The sequence below is a fragment of the Suricata suricatta genome, chromosome X, assembly GCF_006229205.1.
Source record: "Suricata suricatta isolate VVHF042 chromosome X, meerkat_22Aug2017_6uvM2_HiC, whole genome shotgun sequence".
Taxonomy (NCBI): Eukaryota; Metazoa; Chordata; class Mammalia; order Carnivora; family Herpestidae; genus Suricata; species Suricata suricatta.
Window position 1 is genome coordinate 31,784,971 of NC_043717.1, and position 15,890 is coordinate 31,800,860.

The 15,890-nt window shown below is 49.0% G+C and overlaps 1 protein-coding gene across 1 annotated transcript in view; it reads left to right on the top strand.

Annotated features, from left to right (window-relative positions):
• The window catches only part of TSPAN7 (tetraspanin 7), a 120,022-nt gene that overhangs the window by 86,850 nt on the left and 17,282 nt on the right, over positions 1–15,890 (top strand). Inside the window, exons 2-4 of the mRNA XM_029929446.1 lie at positions 9,032–9,220; positions 13,152–13,226; positions 15,391–15,486. Coding sequence (XP_029785306.1) covers positions 9,032–9,220; positions 13,152–13,226; positions 15,391–15,486 — 360 coding nt within the window. The remainder of the gene's footprint in view (positions 1–9,031; positions 9,221–13,151; positions 13,227–15,390; positions 15,487–15,890) is intronic.

Here is a 15,890-nt window from a genome sequence, read left to right on the forward strand (position 1 = left end):
TCCACAGGTTGTCTGACCTGTGCCAAGTTCACCTGAAAAGAGGCATGAGCTCCCCTAGCCCCTCAGCCCCCACGAACACAAAGCCAGATCGAGCACAGGCCTTCAGGGACGTCTTCCTGTTTGCTTGAGATGTGTATATATACATGTGGGATTATGGGTTTGTTTGGGGGATTTTGAAGATGATAACCATACATAGAAACTATGCAAAGAAAATGTTCCCTTTTGTGCATAATGGAGCGCCAGGAAAGCAAAAACCTGTTCAACAGCATAATCGTGAGGGAGGCCTGTTCAGCCACAGACTGGCATTTAGAGTCACGTGTATGGAGTTGCTGATAGGAGTCTTTTATCCACGTTCATTCCCACCCAGCGGCTCTCAGAGCATGGCCACTGGAAGGGAGCTCAAGTTGACAACGAGATCGCCACAAGGTTCATTCCACATTTATTGATCTCCCGCTGCGTGTTCACCACGGGCCCAGTGACTGGCTTTCCAACTAAAAAACACTGGGAATCATCCTCAGATAAGCAGCGATTCTAGTAAATGGGCATTAGGACAGAATGTCTGAACGATCCGTTGTCTTGGAAGATCGGACACGGGTTGTGTGTGGGTGAGGCTCTGGTGGGTACGGAGGATGTAAAGAACTTTACTTCCTCCGACAAGACCCTGCAAATTGTAATATACACACAACTAGCAACGCAGGATGGGATAAATGTGCAGTCAGCAGAAACTTTCTGTCAACGCTATTAATAATATAGTCGCAGCTCTTGTGTATCAGCTTACACTGACACAATCTTTTTTTCTTTTTAATATCTCTTCTTATTAGTGTGGAATTTGATCCATCTTTTCACGGGACTGGTCCAGTCATTGGTCACCCGAGGAAAGGGAGCACAGAAAGAAAGTGGTTTCTCTATGCATAGCACTTCCTTTGGTTGCTGTTTGTTGGTGTCTTTGGTGCTCACCTACGTGTGTGTGTGTGTGTGTGTGTGTGTGTGTGAGAGAGAGAGAGAGAGAGAGTGTGTGTGTGAACCAGGCCAATGGATTTTAAATCTGAGCAAGATCAATTTGGGGCTTCTGGGGAGGGGCTGTGGTGCAGAGGGAATCCTGCAGACATTAAGCTTCTGTTATATCAGCCACTGCAGCTGCTCTTGATTCCTAAGTACCCAGATCGCCTCCTCAGTGGTTTTGCTGCCCCAATTCTTAATAGGCACTCACCTATATGCCATCTATTTATATATCTGGGTCATCTGTGCAACCAGAGGTGGGAGCTGTGCCCAGACAGACTTAACCTCTGCTTCGTTCACTTGTTTCTGTTATATGCTCTTAGAGGCTTGAGGTTGGACTATGACACTCCCTATTGGCATAAACCAAAAACCCAAGTCTTGTTGTGAACATTTTCAGGGAGAACTCAATAATACTTACCAATGGGGCGGGGGATGCCAAGAAGCTCAGAAGAAGGTGCCCTTATCATCTCTCCCTGATATAACGGAATGTTTCTCAACGTGCTAGTAAGCATGGAGCGAAATTCTGTTTGGCTTCTGCGGCCTTCATTTGGGATTTGTTTTTTGTTTTGTTTTGATTTTGTTTGTTTATTTGTTTGGTTTTTAAGAGTGAGGAAACCTAACGTCCAGAACCTTTTAGGGTGCCCATTCTTTCTCATTTCGTAGTAGGATATACAGGGACCCTAATAACATGTTGGGAAATTTCCTGCGACCCTTTGTTGAATGAATAGTGGAATTAATATAAGGTGTGACTGGTTGGGCTCATTCGAAGGGGGTCTAGTAATTCCAGTAGTAAAAGGCTGTGTGCCTGAAGTGGTCCTTATGATTTTAGCAGTCGTGTCACCTTGACTTCCTGGGATAGGCACATCTCCACCATGTCTCCACCACATCTAGACCCAGTTCGTAATGCGGGAAGGACCACCCACACGCTCATCCATTTCCACCGCTTCCTGGGCCCCTAGGACATTAGAGATTATTCAGTCTCCAGCCAGCTACCTGCTTGAGCCCTTCCCCAGCTACACTCCCCCAGGCTGAGAACAGAGCTCAGCCAGCAGAGGCCCTGGGTCAACGCTGGGGACGCGCGTGTTCTGCATCCTAGCTAGTGCTGGGCCTGCTCCTGGCCCTTCTGAAGGATGCTCAAAGAAACACAGAACACTTCAGCACTGGAAGGGCTCTTGCAGGTGTTCCGGAGGCCAGCCAGTCCTGTCATTTCACAGAGAAAGAATGAAGGCACAGATCTGCGCCATGACGGGCGCAAGCGGGGAGAAGGTCGGAAGCAGTGTTTGATGGCAGGAAAGCATTCCTGGAGTGGTTTCCTGTGACACAATCAGCTGCTTAACTGCGTAAGTGAAGAAAGGCCTGTCGTGAGCCCACAGCCAGAGCTTGAATTCCTGACTTTTCATAGGGCTGTTCAAAGCCCCTTTCATACTTTCAGAAGCATCTGGGCTCATGACCTAACTCCTGGAATCTGAATTCTGGGAATTGGCTATATAGGACGAGATCATATTGAAATATAAAATGCAATTGTAGTGGGCTTTACCAGGTATATAGAAAAGACTCCATGTCTGCCCACTGGCACACCCGGGGCCCATGAACTGTGCTGGTCTTTTGTTTCCCATAAGTCTTTAGAGAAGAAAAAGAGTCTTTCTTCCTTCCTCCCACTTCTATTGGAAGCCCCCTTCGCAGACTCGTCGGCTCAGTTCTGCGTCTCCTCACTCTTCCCCAAATTCCAGTATCTGTCCCCCACATTCTAGTGATGGTGTCCTTCCCTCCATCCTCAGCTGCCACTTCCGGCCTCAGCCCTGACTTGCGTCTCCGGCTCTGTCCCAGCCTGCAGTCTCACCTCCACGGGTGCCTTTTGAACATTCCCTGTGTGGCCTTTGGTCACCTCAAACCCAACAGAAAACAGGGCCAGGACCAGATGGTCTCTGATTTTCCTATTGGTTCTCAAACCCAGCTTTAACGAATCCATGTTTAAGATCATGTCCGTTCTCTCCCTTTCCTTCAAACTTCCCCATATCCCTTTTTAACGATCGCACTAATCGCCCCATCGTGTAAGTCGTGTAACATGTGCTCTCTTGCACACGTACACAGGCCACAAAAGCTGGGAAGGGGTTGCCGAGAAAGGAGCCGCTCAAAGCATACGTCTTCTCGCTCTTACAGCGACACAGCATCTTCGTATAAAATAAGCTTGTTGTCATGCTAAGGACCGTATAAATTTTTGAGCGACTCTGTAAAACTGCAACACGTGACCCCCTGCGCAGTTTTTTCTTTCCTTGTTTTTCCCAGCAACTAGTTGTCACCTCGGAGAGCTGGCGGAACAGCGGGGGTGGAGTCCAGAAACGAGCCGACTGTCCCACTCCCACTGCTGACGGTTTCTCAGTCACAGGGAGGACCCAATAAACTCTCTTGTATTTCTTTGCCCAATGGGCACATCCCTAAATAGATTTCAGAATGAATAAGCATGGCAAGTTGGAGATTCTGATTTTCTGTATAAGAATGTTAGAGCTAAACATCAGGCGTCTCCACCTCCTGAACGTACTGAAGAGAGAGCTGAGGCCCAGAAAGGGTAGGTGAACTGCCCAATGTCACACAGCTGATTTGTGATAAACGGCGGCTCCAGTCCTGGTATCCTGACTCCCAGCCCACAGCGCTTCCTTTCACCTGCCTTTGAAACATACTGGGTCCCCTTCAAAGCCCCTGGAAAACCCCAATAAATTCTGCCTCTTGGTCCCAAACAGTATTTTCACGAATACTTTGTAATTCAGCCTTAAGTTGTAAATGTGATGGATTCACACCGTTACTGCTTCACGTTTCAAGAGAAAAACCACGACATGGCGGCAGCTGCTGGTCTGTCTGCCTTTCTGGGTGCTTTGTGCACGTGCCCCAAATCAGTTCGGAACCCCTTCCAAGCTGTGCAGACGCCCTCCCCCGCAGCTTCCTCAGCACGCTTCAAGGAAGAATGGGCAGAAAGCACAGTTTGCCGGATCCTTCTGCAAACCTACTGTCTGAGGACGACGTATTTTAAGGACTTAATCCCTGTTTTAATTATTATTTAGTTGTATTTATTTTAATTACGGTATGTATGGAGTTTCTGTGTCATGTGGTTTTCTGAGGTATAGAATCATGTGTTGGGGGGGGGTGTGGAGAACATTTCACAGCACCTCTGCTCTGCATGGAGTCGCCAGGGATGAATTAACCCATAAACCCTCGGGATATTTGAACCTTGGCTTTCACCTAAAATGCTGTCTAGCTGAAATTTTGGCCTACAGTTTCTCCTGTGCGTTTCTTTAGGCTGGCTTTCATTCCTGTGCTTTCTATCCCATATGGCTTCTTAGGATGGGGTGTCTTCGGGGTACCTGCATGGCTCAGTCGGTTAAGGGTCCACCTTTAGCTCAGCTCATGATCTCACGGTTTGTGAATTCGAGTCTTGCATCAGGCTCTGTGCTGACAGCCCAGAGGCTGGATCCTGCTTTGGACTCTGTGTCTGTCTGTCTCTCTCTCTCAAACTCTCTCAAAAATAAATAGTGTGCATATTTAGCATCTCATACAATTAAGGAAATAAAAAATACAGCGATTTTGCACCATTAGACCCACACCGGGCACAGCCTTTCGTGGATAAGACAGCAGCTGCTGCTGCTGCTTAGTCAGAAGGGCTGTGGTCTGTGTGCGGAAGAGACAGTGGGCCCACGTTCAATGCCTGTGGGCATGTGAGAAACATAGAAGTGCTGTGTCCCTGGCCCCTCTCTGAGGATCAGGACGCCACAGGGACAGTTGGGAGACTTCCCAGCATTAGCCGTGTTGACCTGGTGGGAGCAAATGACAGCGCTGATCTCTGCCACTGCTCCCGCAATAGCCACTTCAGCATAAAACCACAGTTCAGTAAGTCTCTCCCAGAGTCTTTTGGACACCCCGTGGTATATTGGCAAACCTGCACGTGGTATCCTTTCCACGTAATTTTAAGGTCATGTGAGCCATCACATTTCTTAGTTCTGATCTACGTTTTCTGCTGCTACCATTATAGGTTTTGGGGCCTCATCGCCCAGCCTAAATTAGAAGTAGCAGAGGGTCTCTGCTCTCTGTATATGTGGAGCCACACTGGAAGCACGCAGAAAACGTCAAGCCACCGCGGGATGCTAGGAACAACACGAGACTGAGCCTCGGCCTGGCTGCTACTGCCGGGCGCTGGGCCTCCCCTCCTGGCTTGTGGTTGGCATGAGGACATGTGAGGAGGTGGTGGTACCATTTCCGGGCCACTCGTGTGGGCTCTGATCTACAGGCTCTGCTCTGTCCTCTCTTAAGCCACACCGTTGGCTGCTTGCTAATGGAGCCTTCCAAGAAACAAGCAAAACTTCCATGAGAAAGCTAAAGCAGTGACACACTGATTCGCATAGAAAGTTAGAATTGCTTTGGTGAACCCTGAGCCTACTTGTTGGTGACCGAAAGCAGAAGAGACACGTCAAAGGAACCCGTTCCTTGCTTTTCACCCTGTGGGTGCTTCCAAAGGTACATGTAGGGGTGAGGACTTTTAGCCTTGGCTTGTCTTTGTATGTTTCTTTTCCTTGGTAAGAAGTGTTATTATAATGGGCAAACCGAGAAAAAGCACTAGATTGTGTCTTACAGATCTTTAGCCCTTGGCCTATAGTTTTGTTCCTTCAGCTGCCTGGCTCTTTCGTCCAAGACCTGCCCCAGGCCTACCACCACTGCCACCACCAAGTAGGCTTTTCCTCACTGCAGGGCGCACCGCAGCCTAACCTTTTCTCCCTTGTCGGTTTCAGAGTTTCTTCTTTGTCCTTAGCATTATGACTTCCCCGGATCATAGTGCCTGCCTGGATTGGCATTCTTACCATTTCTGAGAGCTCCCAGGAGGGATTCAGAGACTATCACAGGGAGATGGCTAACATGAAACTTCTTTTCCCTTCTCACATCTGCAGTCGGCTGTTTATCCATTCAGGCAGCAGACACTGCTTCTACCCTCGAGGGGGGTCACAGTCCTGGATGTGCATGGGAGGGGGACAGGGCGCAGCGTGACGATGGCCTAAGTTCTGTGTAAGGAGGCTGGGAAGCATGGGCGCAGTATGGCATACGAGCTTAGGATGCGGACAGGTAGTGAGGGGAAGGGGAAGAATTCTAGGTAAGGGATCATCACACGCAAACATTGGGAAGGAGTAAAGCGCAGGAAGTACACAGAGAACAGCTCGGTTTTCCTGGAAGAACCTGGAGTGCAGGAAGACGAGGCAGGGAGATGCAGCTGTAGAGGTGGCTTTCTTGTGTGCAAAAGGCCCTGCAAATGTGACGGTCGGGCTTCCAGACCCAGAGCTGGTCCCTCAGGGATCTTGGAGTGTGAGAAGAGCAACACTGGAGAAGGTCTTTTCTCTCTGGGCTGTTCTTAGATTCTTGCCAAACGCATGCTGGATGGAGAAAGGTCTCCTTAGAGGGTGACTGACCTGGTCAACGTCAAGATAGCGGCTGGCTTTTCTCCCATGCAATGGGGTACAACCATTGTTGTGTTTCTTTGCTTCCACTGACGACGGTCTTTAAGAGGCACCTTTGAAGTCTGCAAAAGCAGCCTTTTAATTGTAATATAATTTACAGTTTATGAACATTTTAATAAGTTGATAGCATAAGTTTCACATTGCATGTGAGAGAAGTGTCCTATACAAAGCAGTGGTTGCATTCCAAGAAAGTGCTTTTTGAAAGGAGAAAAGGAGTAGAAATGTTGATACCGTTAGCCTTAAAATCCAGATTTGTGTTAACTTCGATCTACTGTGTCCGCTATTTGTTGTGATGGTAAGTAGACCTGATGAAATGACTGGTCCCAGAAGTCTAAGCTATCAGGCTCTCATTTGGTCACTAAAGCCATCGCATCCCAATAGGGACTGGCTTAACTGAGTTTTTGGTTTTGTTCAGTACATTTACACTGTGACATTTACAGCGTTAGGCAGATAACAGTAGAGTGGGAAGCGGAGTCGAAGGTGTCTCTCTGATTCCATTTTAAGGCCCCTCACAGTATTCAGCTGATGGAGCAGCTTTGTATGTATATGACATCTGAAGGACTCTTTTATGAAGAAGAGGTTCTAAGACCCAGAGAAATGAAACCTATGTGTTTGGCAATGAATATTTAGCATTTCCTCTGTGCCTGGTGCTGGGCTAAGCATTGAGTAATAAAAGCCCAGACACTATCCTTTGTCCTGATGTTCACTGCGTTCTTACACCTAATGAGCGGAGAGTTAAATTTTGATTCTGGCAGATGAAAAGCATTTTATGTTTTCATTTTATTCTTCCATAAGGCAGAAGAGGCTGTTCAAGGGAGGTAGTTTCTTTAGCGACCACCAGGTGCCAGCAGAGGACTTGAAATTCCTGACAGCGTGGGCATTCTTGGTTTTCTGAACTCACCCAGGCCCCCAGTGGAACTTTTCAAAGGCAGGAGACCTGCACTGGGCCACTTCCCCTAAATATTAGCGTCAAATGCTTTCTCCTCAAGATTACATCACATTTATTCCCCTTTGTCTTCTAAAAGTAGCACTAGTCCCTCCATCTTTTTCATTTAAAGCTTCTAATTTGGTCTTTTCACGGTAATGGTTCTACAGAGTAGCTGGCACTTGGGGTGGGGGTTGGGGACTATCACCACGATCTTGCTTTTCCCACCATCTGGCTCCTCATGGAGCATGTACTTGGGACAGTGTGTTGATTCTCAAGGGAAACCTTAGCATGGTGGGTATTGGTTTGTATTACACGGGTTTGCTCCCATTTCTCATGTCATCATGCCTCCTTGCTTGCATAGTCAGGTTGGACAGGAAGCAGAGGCATTTAGTATAGGACATTGGGCAGTGGGGTGAGACAAAACTGGAGAAGGGCTCCCTTGGACACCCTTGGGAAACTGAGGGAGAGACTAGCTGGGGAGATAGAGACAGAAAGTCAACTGCTAGCTTTAGCGGCTGACCCTGCTGGGTTGTGTGGCCTGCAGGGGGTGGAGAGTAAGGCATAGCATGTAGCCCCAAGTTTACCCCCTGAAGTAAGGGCATGATTGATGCAAGGTTCTGCAGTTTAGACATGCTGCGGGGATTTCCTTTGGACCAATCAGCGGGATTTGCCAAATCGCATTACGGCTAATTCCAGGAACTATTCAGATGCTTCTGTTGTTTTGTACTGACTAAAGCACTGTAAATAAGGAAGTGTATCCGTAGGGATTCAAAAGTATTTTGAATGTTTCACTTTTGTAGAGATTTTTGTTACAATAGTGAAAGAAAATCATCTTGTTCCTTACAACGTCATGCAAAATGTCCTCAAAACACACTATATCCAGAGGAACCTGGCTGGCTCAGTCAGTAGAGCATATAACTCTGGATCTCAGGATCATGAGTTCAAGCCCCACATTGGGCATGGAGCCTACGTTAAAGTAATTAATTAATTTAAAAAATCATACAGTATTCATACATGCTATTGAAAAGGGTGCCTCATGTTCTCATGCGGTTGTGCCCAGCTCGGCACTGGGCAGCAGTTTTCTCAGGGAGGGTTCTCAGACCTTCATTAGCATGCATTTTTAATTTTTTTTAAATTTTCTGACAAGTTTATTTATTTTGAGAGAGAAAGAGAAGGGGGGACAGAGGATCCAGAAGCAGGCTCTGCGCTGACAGCAGAAAACCCGGTGTGGGCCTTGAACTCACAAACTGTGAGATCCAGACCTGAGCCAAAGTTGGATGCTTCACCAACTGAGCCACCCAGGTGCCCCGCATGCATTTTTTTCAAAAACAGTTTTAAAAACAAGGCTTCTTATAATCAGCTTGACTTCCAGTTCACATGGTAACTGCCTGTGGGTTTGCGTAAGGGACAGATTGAATTGTACAAAACCAAAGGGTGTTTACACTGTGATGACTTTGAGCCACCTGTCTCCCGCGTTTCCCGCAGCTCCGGGGACTCCTGCAGCGAGCACCACTTGCCCACGGGAACACGAGTCTTCGCATCCAGGCCACATCGCTGTGTTGATTCTCAGCTTCACAGTTTCACACTCCCTTCTCCTTTCCGCTCTTTTCAGATCACTGGCGTGATCCTCCTGGCTGTTGGAGTCTGGGGCAAACTCACTCTGGGCACCTACATCTCCCTGATTGCTGAGAACTCCACAAATGCTCCTTACGTGCTCATCGGGACCGGCACCACTATTGTGGTGTTTGGCCTATTCGGATGCTTTGCGACGTGCCGTGGTAGTCCGTGGATGCTGAAGCTGGTGAGTATGTCACAACGTAATACTGCGTTTTCAATTACTTTTTGAAGACACAGAAATCACACGGAAGTGGCATGGCCCTTCTCGAAGCCACAGACAGACAAGACCTTAATATGCATTGCTGCTAATTTTAATCCAGACACTTACCTAATCTACCCTCTAATGCCCTAGAGGGCAAAACAACCGCAAACACAACTTGGCGCACGCGCGCACACACACACACACACACACACACACACACACATACACAAATCCAGTTCTAGTCCCTCGAGGTGGGGAGGGACAAAGCAGTGGCCAGTGGTTCTGAGAAGCCGTTTATATCCTCATGGCAAGATATCAGGTATGTGAGGTGCAGCGTTGGTCGCCAGCATCCCGGACATAAGCAGCCTTTCCTCTCCAAGTTCCCACTGCAGAAATACTTTCTGCGTCTTTGAACTTGGCCGTGCCTGGCTGTGTGGGCACGCTCTTCTCTGAACCTGCACACCCTGGCGAGGCCAGAGCTTCCCCGCTCGACAGAGGGCTGATGCAATGGCAGGTATCAGCCACCGGGCCCAGTGCTGGGTGCCTTTACAGTGTAATAGGACACAAGGCGCTGTATTCCCCAAAGCGCAAGGGGCAGGCCCCCGAAAAGCTGCTACCGTGATTCTTAATGTTCTGGCGGCTCATTGCCTGTCTCCTCCCTGCCCATGTCACTGCCCATGCTAATAAGAGTTCATATTAAAGCATTTCATAGATAAAAGGTAGCAAGGGCCTCTCCTCAAAGGAGCATTGTGTTTAAAAAGATTGATTTCAGTCGTCTCATTTTGTGGAAGGGGAGAGCGGAGAGTCTATCCACGCCTATCCTTCCTTGCTTAGCCCTAGATTAGAGTACATTTCATACCCTCTCGTGACAGATGTGGGTATGAGGATGACTCTCTCCAAAGGAACCGCCTTCCAAACTGGCACTGACCAGTCTCTCTGCTGACAGCCTCACGGAAGTAGCGTGTGACTCAGCCGCTTCTGTCCCGCAGACCACACAGCAGGTGGATGGCCCGGCCACCACCATCTCTTCCAGGTTGGTGGGACAGCCGGAGAGAGGCCGCATCGAGGCTTTCCTACTGCTCTCACCTGCCACTCTATGATGGCCTCCTGTGTCTACCTTCTCGGACTTCTTACAAGTACTAGGATATCTTTCGTTCTGGTGTTAAGCAGTCCTGCTTAAATCACATGGGTAGCTTTTGAAAAACACCTTCACCGGGGCCGCGCCTTCGGCCAGCCAACCCAGAATCTGCCGCCGCGAGGCCCAGCATCCATTCTACAGTGAGGATTGAGAGCCTCCCATCCGGTACAATGAGTAGCAAGGGAAGGATTAACTTAGGAGGACCCGAAAAGAAAGATGGCTAAGAATCCATCTATCCAAAGAGGAAGGGAGGAGACCTGGCTTATGCCTCCACTGGCCGAGACGTAACCTCTTTGGGCCTCTGTCCCCGTTTACGAAAGAACAGCAGTGGACTAACTCACCAACGTTTCTTCCAGCCCACACACTGACCGAAGGGGGATGGGACAGGGGACATAACAGGGGGACAGTTCTCCCTGGCCTGTTCTGACGGTTTCAAACCAGTCTGCCATTTTCTCCTGACACGCGCTAGCTCACGAACAGGTGAGCCTTTGGAGAGACGTTTTCGGGAGTTTCGTTTAGTTTTTATCTTTGGCCTTGTCAAAGCTATCAGCTAGTGTGGGGAGAACTGGGATGGGACCCAGGGATGTCTCCTTCCAAAGCCAGGATGATTTCTCCTACGGTGCTTTCATCTTGAGAAAACTCGTCCCCTACCACTTGTATTTAGTGTGTACTTTCCCCAGTAGGCTTTTGGCCAGGGCCTTCTGAAGGAGAAGCAGCTGTTCTCTGGAAGCTCCTGGAAACTGGGAACTTCCCAGGGACAGGCAACTGCTGATCTGGCTGATAAGAGTGGAAGTCACTTGATTAACTGTCTGTTCGTCTAGAATTTTATGGTCCTCATTTAACATCATTAATTACAAAACAACCGAAGATAACTGTTTCCACTTTATGGAGGCCCGGCTTGGCTGCCTCTTTCCTAAGAGTTAGTGCACAGCAAAGGTAGGACTCAAACATACAAGGGCTTCTGAACACAGAGTGGAATGTCCTTTCTCCCACTTGCCCGCTCACAGTAACTTTCCCATAGGGCTTTCTGGTGGATTCTAGGCCTGGTGTAAGACTCTCTGGAGTCAAATGTGTTTCTTATTACATTTTATAATAAGTTGAGACACAGATGTCATGTCTATGGGGCATTCTACTCATAACTGCGTTTGCTATTTTTTCAAATATTTCCTAAAAGTTTATTTACTTATTTTGAGAGAGAGAGAAAACCAGCAGGGGAGGGACAGAGAGTGAGGGGATAGAGAATCCAAAGCGGGCCTTGTGCTGACAGCAGACAGCCCGATACGGGGCTTGAACTCCCGAACCATGAGAGCATGACCTGACCTGAAGTCAGACGCTCAACCGACTGAGCCACCCAGGGGTCCTTGTGTTTGCTAGTTTAGTGGCCATGGTTTAAGTGTACATAGAGACTTCTGTTAGTATTTTGTACAAAACTGGCATTTTAAGCCAATATTTCCTCATTTTAACATATGTGCCACTAGCTGAGAACAGTAGTTTATGATCTTATGCACATATGTACACTTTACACGCAAGTAGCATGACCATGTACAGTCGATTCAAATTCTACAGCATCACCTAGGAGCATTCCAAACATTGAGGACTGTTGTATTTTATTTTGAGATGAAAAGAAACAGATTGTAAGGCATATGCCTTATAGGAAAAGAGTCACTTCTCTTTCCTTTTATCTGCTTTTTAAAGTCACAAAAATGGAAACCCTTCATGTCTCCTAAGTACCATGTAATTCATCCCTGAACTTAGGCACACGTGTGTGCGCGCACACACGCACTCAACTCGGAAAGTACAGGAAGCATGAAATGAGTAAGCAGCACTAGGGTTTCAGACGCTTATGGAGTGTTAGTGGTGTCGCTTCTTTGCTTTGTAAAGGCTGTCAGCTCCACGCCTTGTGCAGAATGAGAAAGGTACGGGGGCCCCGGCCCCTGCCGTAAGTGCTGCAATCAGGCATGATGGCTGTAGTGAGGAGCAGCATTGACCTGGGCCCGTTCTGGTCTTCCTGTCAGGATGGAATTGATACAGTTACAAAGGACGGGGTTTGGAAGCCATTTTATTAGCTGCACTCCAGAAAACTGGAGGGATTTGCCCACCTGAAGAGAAGCAGCAGGTTGGCACCATTGCAGTGTTGCCACATCCCAAGGGCCGTTGCGGAGGCGCAAGGTTGGGCTGGCTCTTGTAGCTCCTGAAAGCAGTTCTGGCATCAGGAAGTAGACGTTACAAGGAGGCAGACTGCGGCCAGGAGGAAGAAAGCCTTTCCAGCACTTGGAACAGTGTGAAAACTGAATGGGCTGCAAGGGGTGCGTGGGTGGGGGGATTAGGCTGCGCTCGCAGATGCCAGATGGAGTGGGCACGCAGGTGCCGGCTGAGTGTCATGACCGAGGTGGTCTGAAGGACTCTCGGACAGGGCAGAACGCTGTCCTGTGACCTCCAGAGTACTTTCCTGCCCGACGATTCCAGCATCACAAATAGTGGATACCTGAGTTATAAAAAGCCCTTCCAGATTTCTCCCGGTTGCGCCCAGTCTCCGGATGTGCTCTCCTCAGCACATGTGGTCCAAAATGCTTGCGCACATTTATTCAAACAGACACGGTTCTATATTGAGGCTCATGTGAGGAAGTCTGGACAAGGGTATTTTTAAGCTTTTCGTAAACTTTGGGGAATATGAGGATTTGTGTGAGTCCCTGTGATAAGAAGTTAGCTACCCCAAAGGAGCCCTCCGCTCCATTCTGACGTGTCTGACTCTGTCCCCTCATGCTTGGTTTTCAGTATGCCATGTTCCTGTCCCTGGTGTTCCTGGCTGAGCTGGTAGCTGGCATTTCAGGGTTTGTGTTTCGCCATGAGGTGAGTATACATGAAGTACAGAACACAGCGAAAGGGACTTTGGGAGGAGGAGGATTTCGGAAACGTCTCGAAATGTGTAAAGGGCACATATGTGCTAGCTGGCATCTCTGGTGGTATCGCTCTTTGCCAAATGTCGCTTAATACGGACGGAAATGCCAATAAAAATCTAAATGCAGGAATTTTGTCAAACTCGAAACCTTAGTTGTTGTTGATCCTCTGTTTCTTGATATAGCTGCTACATGAAATGATTCTCCACCCGGTTTTAAAGCAAGTGACCTTCAAAATAGATTACATACTCCTTTTAAAATAGCAGCTTCAGCAAGGCACAAGATTTCTGGGACTCCTTGGTATCCCCCAAACAGCCTGGGCTCCCCTGTCTCCTCCCCAGAGCCCTGGGGGCCACCCGCTGCCAACTGGGGGGTAGAAGCTGAGGCCAGGTGCAAGGAGCCTTGCGAAAGAAGAGAAGGCAGTCATCTGAAATCCCTACAGTGCTTTGTTTCTAATTCACATGTCCTATTTTAGACTTCTAAAGCCGGAGAAAAAGGATTTTGAAAACTATTTTGTGATAACTGTAGTTTCAAGGACACTGCCTGCTGTCTTGTATCGTGTGTGGCCATCCTCATCCATACTGTCACTGTGGGTGTGCTATTTAGACCATGGGGAGACACTCAGGCAGAGCCAAGATGTCCTCATACTGTCTGTAGCCACTGTGGTGTCACCTTTCAGACACACATAGTGGTGACAGGTCAGGCAGGCTATGCACTACGATAAAGGGCTGGCTCTAACCCCCCCCCGCTCCCCGCAAGCTGTTAGCGTACCCTGGAAATAGCAGTCAAGCTGGAAGTAGATATGCACCTGCTACAAAGGAAAAGAACCACAAGACTGAGGTGGAAAACACAAAGAGGCTATTGAAAGTCCAGCATGATCTGTCCCAGACCCTGTTCTGTGCTTGGCCAAGTTCAGTTCCCAGTTAGCTGGCTTATGCTCTTTCTGCCCCTTTTCCCTGCTTGCTCTGGTTTTCCCCTTACCAGAGGTGCGATCACAGGTGTCAAGGCTGACTTCTAGAACCCATTTCGTGCAGGTGCTGCATCTGGAATTAGATTCCCCATTCTTACTCTCAGGTGAGGTGAAACCTGATGAAGTCACGGCCTCGGCAGCCCTAGAGGTGCCCCCAGTGGGTGTGTAAATGCTAAATGCAGCCGAGCCCTTGCCCACTTCCCCCCAACATGTTGCCATGACTGGGCTTCACTGGGGGTGGGGCATTCTCTCAGTGGTCCGTGATGCCCAGGGCCTGGACCCCCTTATCTCCCTCAGCTCTGTGTACCTCAAACACTTAAGGCAGCAGGGGGGGCGGGGGGTTAGAACACCACTCTGCCCACTGACAAGCGGAAGTCCTCAAAGTGGCCCTGGTCTGTTCTGTGTGCACCTGCCCATAACATACAACGCAGGTGCAGTGACACGAAAGGACATAGCCAGGTGTGGCATCCACCGTGGCTTAGAAGCTCCATGTGACTAGCGTCCATTGATCTCTTCTTTATCCCATGGGCATAGTGTTCAATATTTCAGCAAGGAACATGCCTAGTCAAAAGAGAGTCGCCATCCTCAGCCCTAAGCTTCCCACCAGGCAGCTCTTGTCATCTGCTGTCCCCCCACTCCAGAGTCATGTGGGCAATCGGGGGCAGTCTTACCCTAAGTGCGGAGCTGCCTGGTATCGTGCCTGGGACTCTGCCTTCAGCAGGTTTCTAGAGGAACACAGCTCGAAAGTTAACCCAGAGCTTGCAGAGGTGGAGAAGGGGTTTTGTTAACTACTTAGTAATAAGAAAAGTTCATATCTTTTAGCCTCTCTTTTTGGCCCCCATAAGGACAGGTAAGCGAAAGTTGGTTGTGCCCTCCCCCATATGCTAGAACAGGAATCTGCTTCCAGTCACAGCCCCGTCAGGCTTCCCACCCTCCACTGGCCTGTCCTTTGTTATTCTTCTGAGTCAGGGCAGGAAATGTTATGGACAGAAGGATGGGCATCGGGACATTCCCCCCCCCCGCCCCCCGGCCTACCTTTATTCAGAGATTTTTCAGAAGAGGTCATCTTGGGGGTAGAAGTGGGCATGGACGTGAGTCTATTTGGGCGACAGTGGTCCAGAAGTGTACTCTCCCTTGTCTTGCACAGATCAAGGACACCTTCCTAAGGACTTACACGGACGCCATGCAGAATTACAATGGCAACGATGAGAGGAGCCGGGCGGTGGATCACGTGCAGCGCAGCGTAAGTCCCAGGGAAGGAGACCAGGCCGGCCACCGCCTGTGACGTCAGGCCTTCGACCTGGGGGGTTGCTGTGGGTGGGAGGCCATCAGCCTTCGGTCTTGACTCCCGCTGTCCGGTTCCATTTCCAAGAGTTCACACCCAGCACTTGTACAGGGCCCAGATCCCTGGGCCGTTATTATCAATCAAGAGGGCCCCCTGCCTGTGGGTTGCCTTTCTTCAGTATGAATTATGAGCACCCCAAGGAAAGCTAGCTGTCCCTGAAAATCTGTAGCCTCGGAAAGGAGGCAGTGGGTGTAGGCAGCCTTGCTGAGCATTCTGGAAGCGGTATGTTTTGGCTTGGTGGAGAGCTCAGATGAGCTGTGTTTACTGGTGTGGGCAGTGTAGTGGGGGCGGGCAGGGGGCCC